The sequence below is a fragment of the Glycine max genome, chromosome 7 (genome assembly GCF_000004515.6).
Source record: "Glycine max cultivar Williams 82 chromosome 7, Glycine_max_v4.0, whole genome shotgun sequence".
Taxonomy (NCBI): Eukaryota; Viridiplantae; Streptophyta; class Magnoliopsida; order Fabales; family Fabaceae; genus Glycine; species Glycine max.
The window spans coordinates 38,877,289-38,900,421 of NC_038243.2; the positions used below are offsets into that span (position 1 = coordinate 38,877,289).

The 23,133-nt window shown below is 31.8% G+C and overlaps 3 protein-coding genes and 1 non-coding gene across 6 annotated transcripts; 3 read left to right on the forward strand and 1 right to left on the reverse strand.

Annotated features, from left to right (window-relative positions):
• The first annotated feature begins 2,034 nt into the window (after window positions 1–2,034).
• On the forward strand, window positions 2,035–7,086 carry LOC100777651 (methylcrotonoyl-CoA carboxylase beta chain, mitochondrial). Of its 2 annotated transcripts, XM_003529353.5 has the most exons (10): window positions 2,035–2,267; window positions 2,575–2,931; window positions 3,439–3,873; window positions 4,051–4,141; window positions 4,256–4,497; window positions 4,774–4,938; window positions 5,683–5,757; window positions 6,160–6,291; window positions 6,536–6,592; window positions 6,708–7,086. In XM_003529353.5, the coding sequence occupies exons 2-10, from the start codon at window positions 2,662–2,664 to the stop codon at window positions 6,909–6,911; spliced, it is 1,671 nt and encodes a 556-aa protein (XP_003529401.1). In that variant the 5' UTR covers window positions 2,035–2,267; window positions 2,575–2,661; the 3' UTR covers window positions 6,912–7,086. The 2 variants fall into 2 exon arrangements, with proteins under 2 accessions (XP_003529401.1, XP_014633640.1); XM_014778154.3 differs by lacking the exon at window positions 2,035–2,267 and having other exon boundaries at window positions 2,290–2,931.
• Window positions 7,087–9,324: 2,238 nt separating this feature from the next.
• Window positions 9,325–11,787, reverse strand: LOC100778186 (uncharacterized). 2 transcript variants are annotated; one of them, XM_014778155.2, is made up of 3 exons: window positions 11,636–11,787; window positions 10,124–10,428; window positions 9,325–9,577 (listed from the first exon to the last, which is right to left on the reverse strand). In XM_014778155.2, the coding sequence occupies exons 2-3, from the start codon at window positions 10,396–10,398 to the stop codon at window positions 9,469–9,471; spliced, it is 384 nt and encodes a 127-aa protein (XP_014633641.1). In that variant the 5' UTR covers window positions 10,399–10,428; window positions 11,636–11,787; the 3' UTR covers window positions 9,325–9,468. The 2 variants fall into 2 exon arrangements, with proteins under 2 accessions (XP_014633641.1, XP_014633642.1); XM_014778156.3 differs by having other exon boundaries at window positions 11,601–11,783.
• An 88-nt stretch (window positions 11,788–11,875) lies between these two features.
• On the forward strand, window positions 11,876–11,948 carry TRNAR-UCU (transfer RNA arginine (anticodon UCU)). The gene has a single exon. It is a non-coding gene; the product is annotated as a tRNA-Arg (tRNA).
• A 2,225-nt stretch (window positions 11,949–14,173) lies between these two features.
• Window positions 14,174–16,701, forward strand: LOC100306680 (thioredoxin-like superfamily protein). Its single transcript, NM_001251710.3, has 2 exons — window positions 14,174–14,450; window positions 16,203–16,701. Exons 1-2 carry the CDS (start codon window positions 14,246–14,248, stop codon window positions 16,520–16,522), a joined length of 525 nt encoding a protein of 174 aa, NP_001238639.2. The 5' UTR covers window positions 14,174–14,245; the 3' UTR covers window positions 16,523–16,701.
• Window positions 16,702–23,133: the final 6,432 nt, after the last annotated feature.

Consider the following 23,133-nt stretch of genomic DNA (forward strand, 5'->3'; position numbering starts at 1 on the left):
TGTCATCACTTTGAAATATTCTTCCATTCAAATAAACCAGAACAATAATCGAAGAATTCATTTTTATAATAAAACCTACAAAATAAATCAATAATGTCATCAATAATTTTCATTAACTATAATAACATCAAAAAATAATACAAATTAATAAATATATTACTGATTTTCACCCCCACAAAAGAAATATCAACAAAGCTGTAATATAGAGAGAAAGAAAATTGGAGAGATGCATAAATGTATCAGAGAAAGAAAATTGGAGAGATGCGGAAATGTACCAGAAAGTGTGTCTGGATGGAAGGGGAACGAGGTTTTATATAGGCATGTATTGCGTCGGTAGTAATGGCGCACGCAATACGTTGTACTTAGGTAATTTGAGCAAAGGGTTGCTCCAACTGACATGTCACAACACCTTTTCAGCTGGTCACATGTTGTCTAAAGCAGTCAACACTGTCATAGCCTGTCCAAAAGTGGTTGCGCCACTGCATGTGTAGCAACCCATTGCGCAAAGCTTTTGGCACAACAAATTAATGTCACATGTCAGCTCCCCATTGAATTGTGCCCCTGCCTTTGGCGCAATACAAATAAAAATAGACCCCCCCAGTAAGTAGTTTCAAAACAGCCCCCTTTTGATAAATAGTTTCTAAAAAGACCCCAAACTGGTGCTTTTGCCATAATATCGAGCACTTCACACAACACTTTGAAGCCTCAGACAAATGCCCAACTATTAGGGTGTAGTTGGGTGGGTGCTACATTTAAACCTAAAAGTACACCCCTTTGTACCATGGTCAACAAAAACCTTAAAATGACATGGACACAAACCAGCTCCTCTCTTACGCACGACTCTACGATGATGTTTTCATCTTTGCCATTGAAAGTAAAAATGAGATCATTTTTAACAGCTTCTAAAAGGATAGTCTCAGAATACAACGAAACCTCCTTCAAAACCTCTTGCTTAACCCACGGATAAAGAGAAAGGTATTCCAAAACCATCTTCTCAATACTCACTCACCCTTTCAACGAAAGCGTCGATTGGGGGGAGGGGGGCGAATGAGTACCTTATACGCATATGCTTTCATGTAAATGCATGGAACCTAGTGTGCACCACCACCGAAATCAAGAAATCACTACAACAGATATCGCAGCACCGTGCCAGATCCTTTATAGAGAGGGAAATGTGTTCGAAAGGAAGTGGGGACTTCAGAGGACCCATGCTCCTATTTATACAAAACCAACAGGTGCCTGGGTTCACAAAATGAGTAGACCCAATCATTGCGACACAACGCATGACAACCACGCGCATCCCTTTGAAACATGGGACTTGTCCGACGAAATCCCAACCAACAATAAACAAACACGTGGCATCAGTTCAAGTGTCGTCTCCAAAAGACACAAACGCATTTAATGTGACCTTTCACACCAAATGTCACAATCAAATAAAGACATTTCTCATGAGTTTCGAAGATAAATGATGGTTACCTTATCCTTTATCTTGAAGATTTTAGAAGATAATCTTACCTATGATGAGGCAGAAACCACCCCTCCAAGGAATTTGGGATAAATCTAGCTAAATTATGTGCATATGTTCTATGAAAAAATCCTAAAGGACATATTGATCATTGAATGCTTTAGAGGTAGGTAACCTCTAAACTCATTGGAGGAAGAAGTCACATCAACACACTTTCTAACATTCCTTTTATCACACACACTTTATTATTCAGACTCTAAATCCATGGGAGAAAAAAGAGTCTCAACGACGTATTTTCTAAAATACTCATCTTAATATATTATGTTATTGATTGAAATTTATTAAAAATTATAAAATTACGAAAGAGTTAATAAATAAAATAAGAGATCTATAATTTTTTTGTAATTTAAAAAAAGTCAACTAACAAAAAAAGATGTGTTCAAAAGAGCGTGACAAAATTTGTTGCTAATGAGAAATCCTATATCCTAAAAACATTAATACAATATAAAATTGTCAAAATGGAAAAAATAAAAATAAATTCAGGAACATCCGATCGTAACTGGCATGGGAGCATGTAATGAAGATTGAAGATGATAGGGGGATAGTAGTTGCCTGAGGACAAATTTATTGAAGTCGTGTCTGCCGGTTCTTGAAGGAGAAGCTTTGGCTCTTGCAGGAGCTATCAAGTTTGCTAGTTCCTTCGGGGATCAGTAATGTGATTCTTGATATTGATTGCAAGCCAATTGTGGACAAAATCAAAAACTCAACAAAGGAAGCATCATAGCTAGAAAAGTGATCCAATGTAAGAGTTTACTTGTCATGAATACATTTTATTGAGTTGTTTTTGCAAAGAAACAAGTCAATGGTATAACCATGAGCTTGCTAGGGTGACACCATTCTTACTTAGTGCCTATGTCAATTATTATGTGATTTATTGTATGGAATCTTTGGCGAACCCAAACTTATTATATTTTATATTCCGAAATCCTAACCATATTTTTAAATTAATTTTATTACTTAAATTTACACAAAATTTCATTTAATAGCAAAAAAGAAAATAGAGGTGGCAAGATTATCCGATGGAGACATGGAATCTATTTATTTTGCAGTAACGGAAGAGAGTGGAACTGGATCCCCGTCATCGGATAAACACAATAGCTGTAGCTAGAGAGGAGATTCGCAGAAGAAGATAAGGGATGTTTGGGTTAATCGGAAGAAAGGCCAATTTGTTGGTAGGATCGGGAACAAGAAGAAGGTGGTTGAGCTTCGCAGCAACAGCCACAACCACTTCTAATGGTGGTGCCATGGAGGAGTTGCTTTCGCAACTCCAATCTAATGTCCAAAAGGCTCTTGCTGGTGGAGGACCCGAGGCAGTGAAGAGGAACAAGAGTAGGAACAAATTTCTGCCCCGCCAAAGAATCGATCGCCTCCTTGATCCCGGTTCTTCCTTCCTCGAGCTTTCACAGGTTTTCATTTTTTTCTTTCTTCAAACGAACTTTTAACCTTTTTTTTTTATCGTTTGAGAAATATATGTCCGGATAAACTTCTCGATAAACACTTCTAGAAGAAAATAAAAAGGAAAAATGAATTAAGTTAAAATCACCTTTTTGTGAAGCTAGATGAAGAGAGTTTCTACGAATTAGCTTATACATAAGGTAATTTGAGCTTATGAGAGAAGCTAGATTCATTTTCCTTCTCGTAGAAGTACTTATCCAAACATATCTTAATTAGTACATTACATTATTATTACCGGTTAATTTAATTTTTAAATTTATAATGATAACACTTTAGAGTTTAGATTACTGGCGAAATCTGGTAACTCTGGTATCTGGAGGTTTACAACAACTCACGAATATCCTATGTTTGCAAACTTTAATCCAAAGATGCACTAAGTCTTGGAAAAAGGGTGGTGATTATGTGAAATGGGTTTGTGGGTTTGACCAGGAAAGTTTTTTAAATTTTGAGTGATAAAGCTTGCAGGACATGACTTGTATGAAGAACCCTTGCCTTCTGGTGGGGTTGTTACTGGGATAGGTCCCGTGCATGGGCGACTGTGTATGTTTGTGGCGAATGATCCCACTGTTAAGGGAGGGACCTATTATCCCATTACTGTCAAGAAGCACCTCAGGGCGCAGGAGATTGCTGCTCAGTGCAAATTGCCCTGCATATATCTTGTTGACAGTGGAGGAGCTTTTCTTCCCAAGCAAGCTGAAGTGTTTCCGGACAGAGAGAACTTCGGTAGAATATTCTACAATCAGGCTGTAATGTCTGCTCAAGGGATTCCTCAAATTGCATTGGTGTTGGGCTCTTGCACTGCTGGTGGCGCTTATATTCCTGCTATGGCCGATGAAAGTGTGATGGTCAAGGGAAATGGCACCATTTTTTTAGCAGGGCCACCTCTTGTTAAGGTTTGCTCTAGCTACTCTTGTACTCTAAAATACTGTGTGATAATCTCTGGCTATTTCTATGTTCTTGATTTTTAAAATCTGTTTCTTTTAAATTTCAATATTTTAACACTAACAATGTGTTTGTGTATTTTCTATGCATTTATAACCAAAATTAACCTTAATTAAATGATTTTATAGGCTGCCACTGGAGAAGAAGTCTCAGCAGAGGATTTGGGAGGTGCTACTGTGCACTGCAAGACGTCAGGTGTTTCTGATTATTTTGCTCAAGGTATTTGCCGTGGATACTTTCTCTTGCATACATCTGAGGGTATAGAAAATGCGATAACTAATGACATCAACTTAGTTCCTATTTGTGACTTTGTACATGTTTTGTTTCTTGTAGATGAACTCCATGCTCTTGCGCTTGGGAGGAATATAATTAAGAATTTGCATATGGCTGGGAAAGATGTCTTGGCAAATGGATTGCAAAATATAAATTATGAATATAAAGAGCCACTGTATGATATCAATGAACTTCGTTCTATTGCCCCCACTGATCTTAGGCAACAGTTTGATATCCGATCAGTTATTGATAGAATTGTTGATGGAAGTGAATTTGATGAATTCAAGAAATTGTATGGCACTGTGAGGACATATCCACTTTACTTTTTATCTGTTTAACCATTATCTTGATATCCATGGGTTGCTATGGAATGATCTTTTTTCTCTCGGCACCTGTACACTTGATGATTTGTCACACACTTATTGGTTGTTGATTTGACAATAAATATTTGGCGTCCATCAAGTATATGCAACAACCAATAAAATTTCTACAACTCATCAGTATACTGGTAGCCTGGAAGAAAAGCGCAGTTGCAATTCCTATCTGTTTATTATAACCTTTTTGAAATCTTTTTGCAGACACTTGTGACAGGATTTGCTAGAATTTTCGGACAGCCTGTTGGAATTATTGGAAACAATGGGATTTTATTCAATGAATCTGCACTGAAAGGGGCCCATTTCATTGAATTATGCACTCAACGTAACATTCCCTTGGTCTTCCTTCAGAACATCACTGGATTCATGGTATGAATTTAACTTATTTCTTAGTTGCTCTGATTACTATGCTTTGTATCATTATATTCTAACTTCTGAGTAGATTGATTCCTCTTTCCTTCATTTTATATTCATTGTTTACTTATTGAAACACAAAGAATTATCTTAATATGCTCCATGATTACAAAAATAAATGAGTTGTATGATCGATAAGCAATCAGGCATTAAAGTCAGGTGGGTGTGAGCATCATCAATTGAAATTCAATAGAAATATAATAATGTGTAGATTTCAGGAAATACAGGGGGATTGGTGACACTATAAGACTAAGTAAAGTCAGGAGAGTTTGAGAACCATCAATTGAAATTCAATAGAAATATAATGAGTTTGAGAATGCACATAAGATCTCAAAGCAGTATTGATCCATCTTTTTATACCTTCTTTTAGTGGTAATCCTATTTTTTACTTTTATAGTCCTGTTTTGTCTTAAACATTCTTGTTGATTGATATCATGCATTTTTAACTGTAGTATTATTCTTTATCAAATGGTGTATGTCTGTAGGCATCCAGGTTAGTTTATGGTGTGGATGTCAAATACTTCTTGTCATCCATCTTTTGTCTAATTATATTTTGTTATCTGGAAATTGTAAAATGCTGAAGGAAAGTATTTACTCTTAGTTTGTTTCTCTTCTTTTCCAAATCAAGAATTGTTAAACCTAAATATTCTTTCCCTAAACAATTGAGTAATGAAACTGTGATATTTGTCTCTTTGGTAGGTTGGCTCAAGATCTGAGGCAAATGGCATAGCAAAGTCTGGTGCAAAAATGGTGATGGCTGTTTCTTGTGCAAAGGTTTGTGGTTCCAGCCATCTACTTGCAAGTTATAACTTATTCTTTACTCTTTAGCTGTGTATAGACTTAACAACTACAAAGGCAGAGTAAGTTAATCTACATGTAATGACAAGTGTCTTGGAAGTTGAAATGTGATTCCATTTGGGCAAGTAGGTTCTCCTACATGAAAGAAAGAATTGAAGGTGGGATATTGATTAATTCTTATACTGATTTTTTTATAAATAAATATTTGGTGGTTGATGTCTATCATCTTTACGATTGTAGTCAAATTAAAAAAGACTAGACAATACAGGAGAAAACAACAGAAGGTTCTAAGTATGCTTATAATAATGGTGATTCTCAAAACATGAGACATATTTTTCAAGGGCAAATAATAGTTCTTCTTCAAATAAATACGTGCAGGTACCTAAAGTCACTATAATGGTTGGAGGAAGCTTCGGTGCAGGAAACTATGCAATGTGTGGTCGTGCCTATAGTCCCAACTTCTTGTTCCTTTGGCCAAATGCTAGAATATCTGTAATGGGTGGTGCTCAGGTTGTATAATTCTCATAACTCATGATTATTTACAAGAAAGTATTGGCATTAGTAGATCCAGAACATCGCTCTTCTTGGTTATTGTTCTGTACTGTGTGAGATACATCATTATATATAAGCATGTTTTGCATGTTTTCTCCCTTCTAAAACAAACTAGATTTAAAGATTTGATTGGTCATTAGTTTGATATTCATCTGGTTTGTGGGGGTTCTAAATATATGTTCTTTTGGAATGTGATCATCAGGCTGCTGGTGTGCTGGCCCAAATAGAGAAAGGCAACAAGAAAAGGCAAGGAATTCAGGTAAAGTATATTTGGAGGAAAGTTTTTTGTTATTTTTTTTCACTTGTTGATAACATATTTGTGGTTTTCTCATCTGTTTTTGCTTGCCTCATTGTGCGTTATACTTGTAATATAGTGGAGCAAGGAAGAAGAGGATAAGTTCAAAGGGAAAGTGGTGGAGGCATATGAGAGAGAAGCAAGTCCTTATTACTCAACAGCAAGGCTTTGGGACGATGGAATCATTGATCCAGCGGATACAAGAAAAGTGATTGGTTTGTGCATCTCTGCTTCCTTGAACCGTGCCATTGAAAACACAAAATATGGTGTATTTAGAATGTAAATTATAAATTTTACTGTGCCCTAAATATGGGGTTACCTACTGTTATTAAGAAAAATAAAAATTTAAAGTGTGCGCGTTGCTGGGGGTTGTTGAAGGGCAAGACCACGATATGAAAGAGAACAAGCGGAGTGGTGCACCATACATTTTTATAATAAAAATGTTTCTTGTACGTCAATTCGTATTCCCAACAAAATCTTGCATGCGGATTCGTTCCAAAGCAAACTCACTGTAAGAATTGGAACAATTCGTAGCACACAAAATAAAATGCCATTTTATTTAATTTTGGAACAATTAGTAACATACAAAGTAAGTTAAGTAGAAAGCAGGGGATGCCACTCTGTTTACTGTAATTTATAAACGATGCATCTAGTGTATCTTTTTCTATTTTTAATATCAATCAAACAGTCTAACTCTAATTGAATATCAGAAATCAATTATCTGCATAAATAATAACCCAGCACACATAATGTGCTGAAGCACCCCAAAAATCTTCTTTTTCCTTACAATGTGTTAGAAAAGCCTTTTCATTATTGTTCACTAAGTTCCCTCTAATACTCTTTTTGCACTTAAGCCTAGTTGGGAGATATTTTATCAATAGAAATATAAAGTCCAACTCTGAAAATTAAGGGGGAGATATAAGGAAATGAATCCTCATTTGATCCTGTAATAATATGACAATATTTAATATTCATATTTGTACTGAAGTACAGATTGTGCATAGATAGTTCCTATGCTCCAATAAAATTAAACAACATGTACAACATCAAAGGAGTGACTTACCGGGAAAAGTTGATCAAAATAGATAGTGCAAATAACCAAGCTATTCACTGTGTTAATTTAGATCCTCTCTGAGGACTAGGATAACTAAGTGAACCAATGTAATCCAAAGGTCATATGAAATAGAAACAGTATAAAAAAAAAGTAACAACTAATGACACTCTTTAGCATTATCTTTTGATCGATCTATGCAAGGTTGTATTTACATATTCTACATATACGTATAAACCAAACAATGATTTTCTCCATGCCTTTATTTTCCCTCCTATTCACAGTCCTCTTCTCTTATCCTACACCATTAAAGATTCAGAATTGGCTTAAGGTAAAATCCATAGGAAAAGGTTATCATACCACAGTAGCAAGGTTATCTGCACATTTTCTTAATTTTCTATTGGATCCATAGTCACAATTATTATTTCTCTCGATTCCATCCTGCTAAAAGGAATATTTAATAAAAAAAATTAATTCACAACTCATAGAAGCTAAACTGAGAACAAAAACAAACTAATAATAGAAAAACTACACTAATCATTCACGATACAACAGAACTTAATCATAAAAGGTAAAACATGAAAATTAGGTACGTGTATGTATTAGAACACCAAATATAAAAAAAGGACATATATAAACCATACCCCTCGTATCTAAGATTTTAATCAGGATATTTTGTGGTTCATCTCTTTTGTAGACTTATCCTTCTTAAAGATTTTAAGCTACCTATTTAACTAAGGTATCAAAATGTACCTTTCATCCTGCATGATTAAAAACGTAAAAAAAATATCTAAGAAACATGGAATACAAATTTTAAAGAAATAAAGATTTGCTTCATTTGCAATAGAATTACGAAGGGGGAAAAAGATATGCATTTAAAATTTATAGTATCCTGTTCGTAGTCAAGGCTTTGACGCTGCTAACCGGAACAGAGACACCAGCACAATCACGCGTGGCAGAACTTCATCTAAGTGATGAATCTCCACGATTCTTCCACTATAAGATAAGAGTATAAGAACTACTGAAACAATTAATATATGATCTTTTAAATTTACTTTGTTCTTATATAAATAGGGAGAAATTGGTAAGTGGAAATATTGTATTTAGACGAAAAAATAAAAATAGTGGAATGTGCAAACAGAGCTAAACCCGAAATGAAGAGGTTTGGTATATAGTATAATACTAGTAACTACCATGAATGTATTTCCTAAAGTATAATTAAGAATTTTTTTTTCTCATCAAAAGGATTCCCGATGCAATGCAGCCCACTTTCAAATTAAAACCAATCATATTCCCAATGCTGTATAATTAATGTGCTGCACATTTGATATTAAGAAGAGTCAATTAATTCTAACATTTATAATTTGGCGCATTTTGCGTGAATAATCAGAAACGAAGTGTCTATATTTTGATATTAATGAAATTTGCATTAATAACCGTCTAATGTGCAGCACCTCTCGTGAATGTCATTTGCATTAATCATGTATGAAAGATATTTGCATTGAATTTTAATTCATGGATTTATGCATGGATTTGTTCCACCTTACGTGATTAAGTGCTAAAAGCTGAGAGGAAATTTACATGCAAATTAGGCGGAAAAAAAAATGGCAAAACTTCTTGACTTTATTAGTAAAAGATGAAAAAATTACGAAAAAACATTAATTTCATATAGTTTGCTCAACTAAGTTACACAATGCAGTAAAAGTATACAAAATATCGTATGCCACGGATCAACTAACAAGTTGGCATTGAGTGAAAGTGGTTTTAGGAGCAATTTCTCAGTCATTATTCAGCTATACTCAGCCAAATCCAAGGGCTTGAAATATTTCCCATCTATAAGATAAGTTCCAATTCTTAGCCGCACTGCCCACACATCTTTGGGTTTTCTTGAAACAATCCTGCAGCAAGTAATAACCCCTATAAGCATTTTGATGCTCACAAATTTAGATACCAGAGTTAAACAAACATAAATTTATCAGATTAATTTGCATGCACTATTGTTGTAAGAAAATTTATACCGTCTGTCAAACCGAAATATGACTTTAAGGTACTTTTAGTTTATAAAAGTCAAAATAAATTTAGCAGTTTGTAATTGGATTTACACTTTGGATATATCCACACTGTTTACTCTAAATTTAATTCTCTAAAAATTATGAGAAAATAATCAATGTACTGATGATATAAATAATATATACCCTATCATCTAATTAAAAATAGTCATATATAATAATTTTATTGATCTTTTCAAAAATTACTTAAAATTCATACCTATCGTAATTTTTTAATTTATTGGCAATGTAATAACCTACTACACTTTATAAAAATTAAACTCAAATATTTGGATATACTTTTAGACCTTACTGAATCAATTATTTAAATTGACACAAATATTTGAAGAATTGATTTTTCCTATTAAGAGATAAGTGGATGATAAGGTGAAATACCTTCCAACATCACCAGGTTTGACTAGGCCAGAATTGACCCTGAGGCAGGGCATAGTAGCTGCGGTCTTAATGATCTTGGGAGCTTCAATAAAGATAATGGGTGACCCTATCTCCAACTTGGAAGGTTTTTCTGGCAACTCTGGTGATGACTCTTTTGATTCACACTTAATCAAAGCTACAACACCATTTTTTGGTCTCTGAAGTTCACAGTTCATGCTTTTGTCTTGGACCCTCAAAAACGGTTTTGTGATAGCATAAGAAAAGGATAAAGCCATGCTATGCTCACTCTTGTAGTCCTTCAAACACTGCAAAATTCAGACCTTATCCTTTTCAAACTAAACTAACACCGTATCCGTGCGTGAGGCACAGGTAATGTAAATAATGAAATACGTATTTAATTTACTAATTTCATTGTTACTAGAGATGTTGTTTTTGTTGCTAGTAGAGATTAGAAGAGTCATAAAACAAACACCAGATAATTGCATTAATCTTCCAAGTTCAATATCCAAAGCATCCTCCACTTACTTCCAGTAACAAACATCACATCCATGAAACTTTCAAATCGCAGCATATACAAATACAATATTCTTCAACATGTTTTTGAAGAATTCCTCCATCGAACACCACATTCAACAAATTTTGATAACATCAAATGCATGGAAATTAAAAGGGGAAGATTTCAAGGTTTTTGAATTTCATCTTTGACTCTTAATGATATCACATTCATCTTAAAAAAATAGAGATAATTTTTGGAACATTCATTTATTACTTTTGGGATAAATCATATTCTTCCACTATATAAATAAGGGCTTAGGAGTATTTGCAAGCCAGCAAATAAGATCCCTTAAAAGTGATAGAGTGAGAAAATTTTTGTAATCCTCTTCAAGAAAAGAGAATTATATATAATTTCATCATACTTGAGTGTTTGAAAAATATTATAAATCATCCTATTGGGTGAGATTAAGATCATTGTAATCTTATTTTATAGTGGAGATATTTTTTTAAACTTGGTCCAGTAATTTTCCCTTCCATAAGGAAGGAGGATTTACATAAAAAATTTCTTAATATTATTCTTCTTCTCTTCCTCTCTTAATTTATTTTTTTTATTATTCATCTTAATCTGATATTTCCCAACGCAAGCCAACCTAGAAAACTTTATAGTGTTATTTCTACTTCGTGGTTAGGGTTACACATTCTCTTGATAACTTTTTGTTTCTATCTACCTCCAAATTAGTAGATTCATATCACTCATGCTTCCGGCGTGTGAAGAATATTTACTTACCACTGTCCCATTCTAATTAACCAATTTCAGTCAAAATAACGGTTGAGAACATAAACAAACAAGCAACCAACCACATGCCACCGTTTCGCAACAACACGAATTTCTTTCTCCGCGGCAGAAACGCAAACGCGAAGCACAGTAAACAAACACGTTCGCGCTAATAATAATAAATAAAAGGGAAGCAAAAAGTCTTACGAAATAGGAAGCGAAGGAAAGAGAGAGAGCGTTACTGATTGTTGTAGCGTAGATTCGCCGGAAGTGGTGGTGATCGGCGCCGGTGGCGGTGGTGGAAGTTATGGTACAGTGCGATATGGTTTTCACTGTTTTTCAGTTTATTTGTTTTTATTTTATTTTAATTATATTATATTGCAAGATCAGAATTGAATGATGATTTTGTTCAAATAATGAGAGGGATTTTGTGGGAGTAATTGTTTAAAATTTTAATTTTCTAAAGGCGAAAAGCTTAATAAGCGCCTGTGGCCTAATGGATAAGGCGCTTGACTTCTAATCAAGCGATTGTGGGTTCGAGTCCCACCGGGCGTGATTTAAATTTTGTGTTATTACTTTCAAATATCTCTTGAATTCATCACTTAAACATTTTTTTTTTTCATTTTGTTATATGTTAAAGGAGATTAAAAATGAATTATTAAAAGAAAATAATGTTTGCTTAAATAAAAAAAAAAAGTTGTGAAATTTAAAACTGTTTTACATTGTCATAAAGGAATCTAACTCACTCAATTTGTTAAACAAAATATATGAATTATTGTAAAATCATGATAATATCTTTCATTATCACAAATTTAAAAAATATATTATTATTTTATCATCATTAAAATCTAACATAAAAGCAATGAAAGAATTTGGATGTAGTTTAAAGTTTGAAATTAGTGTCTTTTGTGGTTAGGGTCTAATAACTTGGTTGTTTTCATATTCTTCTCTTAATAAAGAATAGTAGGATAATAAAGCTATAACTTAGAACTCAAGATCTTGTACAAGTTATTCAAATTTCTTACTATTAGGTTGATTTTAGCGAGTTTTTAATAAAATGATATATATATATATATATATATATATATATATATATATATATATAAACAATTGTTGAATTTTTTATAAATATTTTGTTAACGATTACTTTAAAAACATTAGATATATCTTATTGTATGTTTTCAATAATCTAAACATAAAATGATCTATTTTTTGTATAAAAATGATTTGAAAAATTTACTTTTAACTTTAACCAATATTAGAGTATTAATTAATGTTTCTACCTTTTTTTATTAAAAAATACTCTTTTTAATATGATTACAACAGTACTCAAAAACTAATTTCACTGTAATGTTAAGGACAATTTAGTGAAAGATAAAAATAAAAAAATAATACCACGAACACATGGTTCCATACTTATGATATATTAAGGTGGCAAAATGGGTTATTTAACACATTCTACTCGGCCCGATGTGGGCCACACTATAATGGGATAGGACAAAAGCTTGAAGCTAATTGCTATTTACAACCCCACTACATACACCCCATTTCCCTTTTTACATATTAATTATCCGTTATACCCTCTTTCTTTAAAGGAGTACATCCTTAGAACTTCTTTTCCTAACTAAAAATATCTTTCAGAATAACTTATTATGATAATAATAAAATATCACTTTAAGATCGTTGACTTTGTAATTGTTTATCTTATATTCTCTTATTTTTATTGTATCATTAGTATTTTTTAAACCTTATCTAAAATTTTAATTTCATTTTATCTTTATTATTCTTTAAATCTTAATTTTAAATCTTATCTTAAGAAAAAAATGCACAAGGTTACATGTAATTAATATACACAATGTTATATATTTAAAGATACTTGCTATTATAAATTTTAGTTATATAAATAAACATTTAGCATGCGTAATACACATACTAAAATATTACTACATCGACCTTTCACTTTACATATTTTAGTTGTATAAATAAAAACATCTAACATGCGTAATACACATACTAAAATATTACTACATCGACCTTTCACTTTACATATTTTAGTTGTATAAATAAAAACATCTAACATGCGTAATACACATGCAAAAAAATACTACATCGACCTTTTCACTTTACATATTTTAAAACTAGAAAGATACTGAATAGACAGAAGTTAGAACTTTTAGAAGTGCATCATCAGGTAGTTATAAATTAAATACGAGTACATGAACAATAAGTGAATATAATTTGATGGTAGTGGTATTTTGATTTAATACAAGACAAATATAGTAACGGCTGTTTGATTTAGTGGTTTTTTTTTTTCATTTTTACTTCATTAAAATATAAAACGGTGATGAAAATATGTTTAGTTGGATTTCTGAAAATATTTTAAGTAAAAATGAAAATAGGAAACAATCACAAAATAAAAATAATAAATTCTGATTTTTTAATTGAGAACAAAAATCTCATCTCGAATAAAATAAAATTACGGTAATTTCATGAAAATAAAAAATAAAATCAAACATGTTTTCAAGATTTTAATATTTTAAAAAAAAAAATACAAAATAAAATCAAACATGTTTTCAAGATTTTAATATTTTAAAAAAAAAAATACAAATCAAACAGAAGTGTAATATTTGATTCCACGAATAGAGATTGTTGAGCGTGAAAAAAAAATCCTTACAAAACTTGAGTTGTGAGCAGTCGTCACAAGCATCCACATCCACGCGTCCACCCAACGTTTTTTCTCCCTCGTGCGTTTATTGTTTCTGAGGTTTCATTGTGCTCTTGTTGCGTGCGGTCCCATTTATTTGTTTTGCATTTGTCTTCTTCAACTGAACTTGTCACTCTCTCTCTCTTCAATGGCTTCCTTTTCTCTCACCTCCTCGTCTCCTACCCTTCACAAAGCCACCATCATCGACCCTTCTTCTTCTTCTTCTTCTTCTTCTTCTTCTCATGCCTTCCCTCACCGTCCCCCCTTCGTTTTGCGAATGCCCCACCAACCCCGTCGCCTTCAAACCCCTCTTGTTTTGCCCAAGATTCAATCTTTGCGCCACAAAACTAGAGGTATTTTTTTTAGTTTTATTTCCTCTTTGCGCTTCTGGGATTTCTTGTTTTAAGCTTTTTGAGATCGAGGGCAAGATCGTGTTTTGTGTGTGTTCAAGAGAGCATTCATGACTTATTGATTTGGATTCCATTCTTTCATTGATAATGCTTTTCTTGCTGTGAAGTTCTGGATTGTTATTGATTGATTGAGTGCTTTGTCCTTTTGGTTTTAGGTGCCTGTGTCAGTATTTTTTCCTTTAATCCTTTTACACTTAAAGTGTGTTATTTGGCGCTTAACTTTCATATTTATTTAGCTTTTTCAGGCTTAGGTTTTTAATAAGGTGTGTAGAATGTGTTACGACGTGAGTTTGCTCAGTGATAGGTTTGGAGTGACTGAAAAGAACAATTTTAGGTGTTGTTTTGGTACTCATTTCAAGTCTGAAGAAATAAACTCAACCAATGTCCTTAAAGGTATTTCTGGGAAGGTTTAATTACTCAAGTTGGTTTCTATATTTGCACAATCTGTAAATTTTAGTCCCTATATCTAGAAACCACTTGTTTTAGATTCCAAACATACACTTTTTAACTTGTTTTAGCCCCTACACATACACTTTTTCATCCGTTCAAGTCCCTGCGGTCCAAATGAGTAATGATTAGGGAAGCGTAAAGATTGTGCATGATTAAACCTTTGGGAAAAAATGTTAGTTCTGTGAAACATTGGAAGTGTTGAAATGGTCATTTTGGATCTTCTTAAAAATAAGAATATAGTTGTCCTTTCGTTTTCTCTTTTCTTATTTTTTATGAATGAATGCATACGTAAAAATTTTCCAAACTACTCAGAGTATAAGTTGCAGTTGGAATAGATTCATTCTTTTGAACTGTGGTTAAGTTTTGCAAAACTTTTCCTAGTAAATCATTTTTGCCCCAAATAACCTGTTGAGGCATGGAATGATGGAAGGATTGACATGTAACATATGGTTTGTTACCTGTGATTATCTTCCACCAGAAAACCCAGCATACAGGACCTGTCACAATGATGATTTTTGTAAATACAGATCAGAAGCATTATAAACCAAAGTATCCATTTGATCTTTTTATCCTTGCTTATTTAAATTTCAAGGAAATTGTGTAGGCTAGTTTATCATTCATCATTGTATTGATTCCTAGTTTGAGTTGCTAGCATTACTGTAATAGTTACTTTTTTCTTCTCGTTTCTAGGACTTTGAGGCCAATTTGATAATTCTGAACTGTCTTGTTTGTTTTCTCAGCTTAAGAGCTTGGGAAGTTCATTTGTCACCACGTCTTTCCTCTTTTGATGGCTATTTTATCAATATGCTTGGATGCTTGGGCTACCTGACCACATTGCTGTATAATAAATATATTTAAATTGTTTCCTTTTCAGACTGCTAGTTTATTTGAATTAAATCATAATGATGGGATAACCTATGGAATCAGATACATAATGTCCCCTCTGCCACAAAAAAAAAAAAAAAAAAAGAGAGAGGATAAGAATCAACCATTTAGAAGGCATCTGAAATCATTTGTGTTTATTAATGAGTATAAAGTATTTCTCTATGTAACTATGTTAGTGACTAAGGAGGGGATTTATGTTGAAATATTTCACTCAGTGATTCAAGGCTCATGCTTTTGTTTGTTTGTTTCTTACTTTTAGCTGGTCCTGGTTTCAATTTTGTCATTTATGGGATGTCAGTGTTTATTGTGGCTTGAATCAATAGGTTTGCCCTTTAATCATGTAAAGTTGTTATTTGGCAGCTACACCAGTTACCAAAGACTTGTGGGATAATTCCATTCTGAAAAGTGAAACCCCAGTCCTTGTTATATTCTACGCAAATTGGTGCGGCCCGTGCAGGATGGTTCACCGGATAATAGACGAGATTGCAACTGAGTATGCTGGGAAACTCAAGTGCTTTATAGTCAACACAGACACTGACATGCAAATTGCTGAAGACTATGAAATTAAGGCTGTACCAGTGGTTTTGATGTTTAAAAATGGTGAGAAATGTGATTCTGTAATTGGTACCATGCCGAAGGAGTTTTATGTGGCTGCTATTGAGAGGGTGCTCAAGTCGTAATCATGGATCAATGCGGGCAAAACCTCAGTGAAGGGAGTGAACTTTTTGTCCATTTTCAGTTAAATTTTCTGTTAGTTTGTCTGACTACGAAGCATTGCTGAGTTCTTGTACATATTTTGGTTCCTTTTTTTTTTTTTTCCATAATAGGCGCAGCCATGTGAGACTGCTTTCGTAATGATCCACTTTCAATCTCTATAATTTCCTTTGAAAAATCTTGTTCAGCTATAGAGAATATCATAGTTGAAATTTAAGTGTTCCTTTGGTACTTGATTCGAACAGTTTTATTCTGGAGGTAGGATTTTATTTGCCTTGTGCTTATTTCTCTTGTTAAACCATTGTTCCATTTTCTGTGACTTATGTCCATTGATCAGCGTAGTGTGTTTGACTATAGTAATAACTGTATATATTCAAAATTGCCTGTTTAATTAAGTAATAACGTGCATGTAAAGCCTATATCCAATGCTCAATATCATGGTGCTACAAGAGCAGTAAAGATCAAATATCATGCTGAATATGTTTTATGTAAAGGTTTCTGAGGCATCCATCCCCTAAACGTGTACTCCTCCATACAGGTTGCTTCAAATTCCAGCAGAAGTGAAGGAAAAGAATGATAAGGACGATTCCACATAAAATAATATCAACTCTGCCTTGACTAATAGCTAGAGATCTCGGTTCTATTTGTTTTAAGTTTTTATATAGCAAAAAGATTACATATGTTAACAAAAAGACTTAACATGGGTAAAAAGGTCTTTTTCATAGTTTGTTTTAGGCTTTATTCAACATTGAGCCGGACTTGTACTTAAGGTCTTAGATTAAGTCCTAATGGAGGATAAATTATGTATTATATATGTGTAGACAGACAGCATGGATTCCCTAGCATTAAAATTGAATTAGATTAACTGAAACTCAGCTACTCAAGCTGTCGTGTTAGGCGTCTAGAGGGAAGTCTTAACAAATTAGTGTACAACTTTTGTATGGTAAAAAATATCAGTGACTAGAATTTCCTTAGTGGCAGCAGGCTATGGTAAAAAATATTTCAAGTTACTAAGCAAGCTCAATAACTTCAAATATTTTCTGTATGGTTCTGAAAGGTATATAAAAGAAATGAGTGGAGGATTACATAGTATAAACATAACCCCACCCATGTTATTTTTTGTTAAATAATTTTTGGTTGTTCATTTTATATCAGCAGATTTCATGCTTCATGCTTTGAAGTTTTAGACAGTGATTGGTTCAGTACCATTGTTGAACTCGAAAAAGTGTGCTTGATTCATCACTACTTGTTGTGGATAAATTGGAGACAAAATGTTTGCCTTCTACTTCCACACTCTTCACTTTGTCATTCAGTTGAAAAAAAGGAAAAACATTAAGCAATTATATATTAATGTCTTGGAGCTCATAAATGCTATATTCACACACCACAAAGAGCAAAGGTTACATTTGCACATACCAAACTCCTAAGAGAAAGTTTCTTATTAGTCGGCAAATCTATGTCTGTAAAGCCAAACAAATGATGCTTTATACATCTCTTCAAAGATGAACTGTACAAAATTACCATAAACAAAAATGTCCAATTATATTTAAATAAAAGATGTGAAGAATTAGAGTACATGAACTATAGTTACTGTAAAAATTTCAAAACCTAAGACTAGAGAATAAAAAAGTTGAAAGGAATTCTGATGCAAGCTCTGGCCCATTGGGTGATACACGATCTCCCTATATATTCCATGCAAACTATTCTCCTCCCTTCTTCTATTTGTAAGGATTTAGAGAAAATCTAGAGAGGTTTCATTTGGGATCATTCTGATGATCACAGAACTTGGCACACTATCACTGCAACTGAAGTTTGGGGTATCATCTCGGGTTGGAGCTTGCATGGGAGAATGGATTTCAAGAAGGTTTGGCTAGAGACTGATTCCAAGGTAATGGCGAATATGATTCTCTCTCCTACTCTGATTGATCATCATATATATGCGGCTGTTTCTTATTGTGAAGAAGGAACTTTTAGAAAGAAATTGGTTTGTTAAGGTGTCTCATGTGTATAGAGAGGCAAATTTTGTTGCTAATAGTGTAGCAAATTTTGCTCATACCTTACCTTTAGGTATACATGTTTATAGGGAGTCTCCCCCCAGTTTGTACATCTTTGTGCTGAGATAATTCATTTAAATCATATCCTTTATTTGACAAGAACAATACCTTAAATAGAAACAAAACAACAATATATCATCTAATTAAGGAATAAAAATAAATAAACAACAAAATATCAAATAATTAAAACAACGTTGCCTCATCAAATGAAATCCTTTAACCACTTAAAATATAATTTGTTAAAAAATATTCATTTATTACGGATTTAATTATATTATAATTTATATATATTCAAAACAAACTATTTTTTATAAATGTTAATTATATAAAATGAACATTTATCATATACATTACATAGGTTAAAATATTGGTTTGTATTATCTTTTAAGCTAATTTTTATAAAGTTTAGAAAATGAATAACACACACAACTAACATTTCTAAATATTAAAAAATAAATAACATACTTGCACAGGCTCTTTGCATAACACAATATACACAACTAGCTTTTCCAACATGCACATATACAACTAACTTTTTTCAAGTAAAAAATGGAATAACACAACACACAAGCGTACACACATGAAACACACAAATGTTTAATTAACTTTTCTAAAACTAAATAAAATGAATAATACATGCACACACATATAAAAAAGAAAAATTATTATGAAATGAAATACAAGTAATATAACAAAATATCTAAATATAAGATTAGTATTTGCATATTCTTGTATATTTATTGCTTAACAATTTCTAGTTGTTCATTTTATATCAGGAGATTTCAAGCTCCATGTTTTGAACGTTCAGTACCATCGTTGAACAACAAAAAATTGGGCTTGATTCATCATTGCTAGTTGTGGATAAATCCAAGACAAAACGTTGGTTTGTCCTTCTATTTCAACACTCTCTTCATTACTTATTATTTTTTTACTTATATCTCTTATAATATTAATGATGGATAATAATAAAATTAAATAAATTAATAATAATAAAATTAATTTTATAAAAATTTTATTCTCTTTTATCTATTTATTAATTTTTCTTGATTTATATAAAATAACCTGACGATGTTATAATGGAACAAAAAAAATATATAAATAAATTGTGGGTACATAACATTGATATTGTTCCTAGTTCATAAGTTAAGGAAGTTGGTACATGAAAAATACTAGGACATGTTTATTGTAACTAGGTATTTATTTTTTTAACCATGATATTAATATAAAGTTGTCTCTCATCGAAAATAATGATAAATCTTTGTTGGGAGTTTTGAACACACATAAAGTGAATGTTATGCTCCCAAGATGATTTATTTTATAATAAAAAATTAACTAAAATTCAAACTCTCAATCACTTAATTAATTAATACAAGTGGCTATCATTTTGTACTAGCCGTTGTTATTGGTATAACCAGGTATTACTGGTTCTTAGCAAAAACACTAGCCAAAATTCAAAGCAATCCATTCAACCATTATTTTTTTATAGAGAAATGACGATAAATTCAATTGGCAGGAAATTAAGAAGCCAAAAGTTGACATTTAGCAGGAGGATGGTTAGATTTTTATAGGAAAAATAGTTTTCAGTAAATTACATATAGATCATAATTGGATAAAAAGTAGAAATTAAGGAAATAGATGCTTATCGAACAAATAAATGGACATATTTATTATAACTAACTAATAGTTTAGTCTAAAAAGTACGAGGCAAAAAACAAATCATTCAAGTTGTTGCGATTGTTTTTATAGAGAAATGACAAAAAGATAGCCAAAAGTTGACATGTGACAGGAGATGGTTAGATTAATTTGAATTAGCATTGAAATCCGTGCATTATTCAAATTTTTTTTATAAAAAGAGAGTGAGAGACAAAAAAACAATAAAATAAAATATTATATTTCTTAAAAACAAAAATAAAATGCATTGAAAAAAAATGCAAATTATCTTACCATGACAACGATCAAATAGTTTATATATATATATATATATATATATATATATATAGATGAATAATATATAAATAGATGTTGTAAAAAATATATATAAATAGATAAATATATTATAGATCAGATGAAGGGATTTTTACTCGTGTTTATTCCTTTTTTTTCTTGAAAACCAAATCTAGTTATATATAGTCAGAAAATGCAAGAGGTTTTGAGATCGGGCTAAATCTATCGACCCCTATTAATATAATTTTGTTTAATAAATAAATAAATAAAATAAATTTAAAGGATTGACATAATAATGTAAATTTCTACTATGTTCACATGTGAAAGAATAATATATTTATCAAAAGAATTTATGTTTGATTCTCACTATGTGTTAAAAAAATTTGACCTCATGATAAATAAACTCATACCCGCGTGTATCATCTTGCTCCCGCCCTGACTTAAATGGGTAATCACTGATTTGATCAGATACAGGATGAGTATCGATATGTACTTATTTGTCTTGTATATGTACCTGTCCCACTACCCGACACATATCATTCTTAAAATACCCTTATTTTATTTGATTTAGCTTTGCTTATTTTAAAAAAAATTATTTTAGCTTTGTTCAAGTTTTTGAAATTATTTTTTAACCTTGACTCATTGAATAAAGAATATATTTAGCTTTGTTCAATTTTTTTAAATTTTATTTATGTATGTATTTTTTTAATTATCAAACGGGTACGGGTATACCCAATATTCAACGAGGACATGAATGAGAAAAAAAATTTCATATCCATTGGGAATGATTTTGAGGAAGTGAAGAGGAGGATGGGGAACCATATACCCATCTTCATATCACCTTATTGCCATGCTTATTTGGATGAGCGACACTCCCATATCGTGAGCAAGATTAGTCTTCAACCTAGTAAGTTTTGTATAATTATTTTGTCATTAAAATGTAATAAGGATTAATTTGATTTGTATTTTTGATTACGTGAGACGGATCTAGAAATCTATCAAAGGAGGATTGAATTTTTTTTCTTTTGTTATAATTGTTTAAATATCTAACTTTTAATAAATAATATTTTTTAATTTTTTTTACTAGTTTTACACATAAAATTAAACTAATTTTTATTTTAAATAATAATAATCTTAATTGTTATCATAATAAAAAAAACCAAATTATACTCACATCCTCTATACTTAAGACTTATTATACTCATATCCTATTATTGGTGGATCTTTACACAGATCCTCCTCATTGTATGTCTGACAATTCCAAGACGTCATTTGTCTTGTACTATATTTTAATGAAATTTTATGTCTAAAATAATTTTATCTTATTTATGAGAACAATTTCATATTTTTTTTCTTTGAACAATTAATAAACACCAAGAACGCCTTAAGAAAGCTTCATAAATTTTTCTAAAAAATAGAAACAAAGAAATATTTGTTTTTGGACAAAAAGCAAATAGCAGACATTCAGATTTATAGTTAAAGTTGCTTATTCATTCATCATTATCATAATATAGAGATTGATTTTGGAAAATTTGCTTTTGGACAAAAAAAATCGCTTCTTTTTACTTTTGCACCTTTAACCAATATTAGTCCAAAAAACAATAGTTATGTGCAGAGTGTCCTTCACAATATAGATTTAGATGTTCGTTCATTCAAATTTCAAAGACAAATTCCCGAATTGCATCAATACATGCCTAAACCAATTGTCATCAAGATCTGCCATTTACGTTCCAGAAGCTGGAAGGGGGGGTGGGGATGGGCTAACATATGGGTAAGACCATAACAGTAACATAGCCAAATGGCTTTAGAGGGAGCAAGTGTGAAGAGGACGCCGGAGCTCCAAGCAGCATTGCTCTGCGGCAGATCGGGGCAGTTTAATTTGGCAGCGCCGTGGTTAAGCGGTGTTTGGATTTGGTGGGGATGGTGCGTGTGGTGGTGGTACAGTTTTATACTAACTAACTTTAATTATTATTATAATAACAATATATATAATTAATTTTACACTAATCAAAATATATATATATATATATATATATATATATATATATATATGAAGGAGAAATATACATTCTATCTGTCACTTTTTACATTTGTCTTTATTAAAAATCAATTTGATATTAAATTATACAATTTAAATAATCTTTTATATAGATTAGATGTAATAGGATATTTTGACGAATTTTTTTCATGATATAATGTAGTCATTAATATTGCACATCCACATCAATTATATCCTTAATGACATATTATTAATAACATTTTATAGAATAATAATTTTCTTAATTCTATCTGCTCACAAGAAGAAAAAAGAAGAAAAAAAAAAAGAGAGAAGTTTTAGATACAAACAATATGATTTTTTTTTATGTTATCCTTTTGTTTGTACTTTAGTTGTGTTTTTCTGCATGTTTTTAGTAAATAGATTTAACTTTTCACAGATATACATCTCTGAACTCTTATTGAAGAGTCACAATCTCTTTCACATTTCTTGACGTAAGGTTATTTTGCGTTTACATGTGTGTATAAGATTTTGTTCCATGGTTACAATTATGTACTACGGGTGAGAGTAGCATCTGACTAAA

Bases quoted from the DNA above. Each gene is read 5' to 3' on its own strand.
- LOC100777651 (XM_003529353.5), top strand. From the start codon at position 2,662: ATGTTTGGGTTAATCGGAAGAAAGGCCAATTTGTTGGTAGGATCGGGA. The intron at 4,939-5,682 runs GTATGAATTTAA...TCTCTTTGGTAG, and splicing joins AGAACATCACTGGATTCATG to GTTGGCTCAAGATCTGAGGC. The intron at 5,758-6,159 runs GTTTGTGGTTCC...AAATACGTGCAG, and splicing joins TGGCTGTTTCTTGTGCAAAG to GTACCTAAAGTCACTATAAT.
- LOC100778186 (XM_014778155.2), bottom strand. From the start codon at position 10,398: ATGGCTTTATCCTTTTCTTATGCTATCACAAAACCGTTTTTGAGGGTC. The intron at 9,578-10,123 runs GTATTTCACCTT...TACTTGCTGCAG, and splicing joins AAACCTGGTGATGTTGGAAG to GATTGTTTCAAGAAAACCCA.
- LOC100306680 (NM_001251710.3), top strand. From the start codon at position 14,246: ATGGCTTCCTTTTCTCTCACCTCCTCGTCTCCTACCCTTCACAAAGCC. The intron at 14,451-16,202 runs GTATTTTTTTTA...GTTATTTGGCAG, and splicing joins TTTGCGCCACAAAACTAGAG to CTACACCAGTTACCAAAGAC.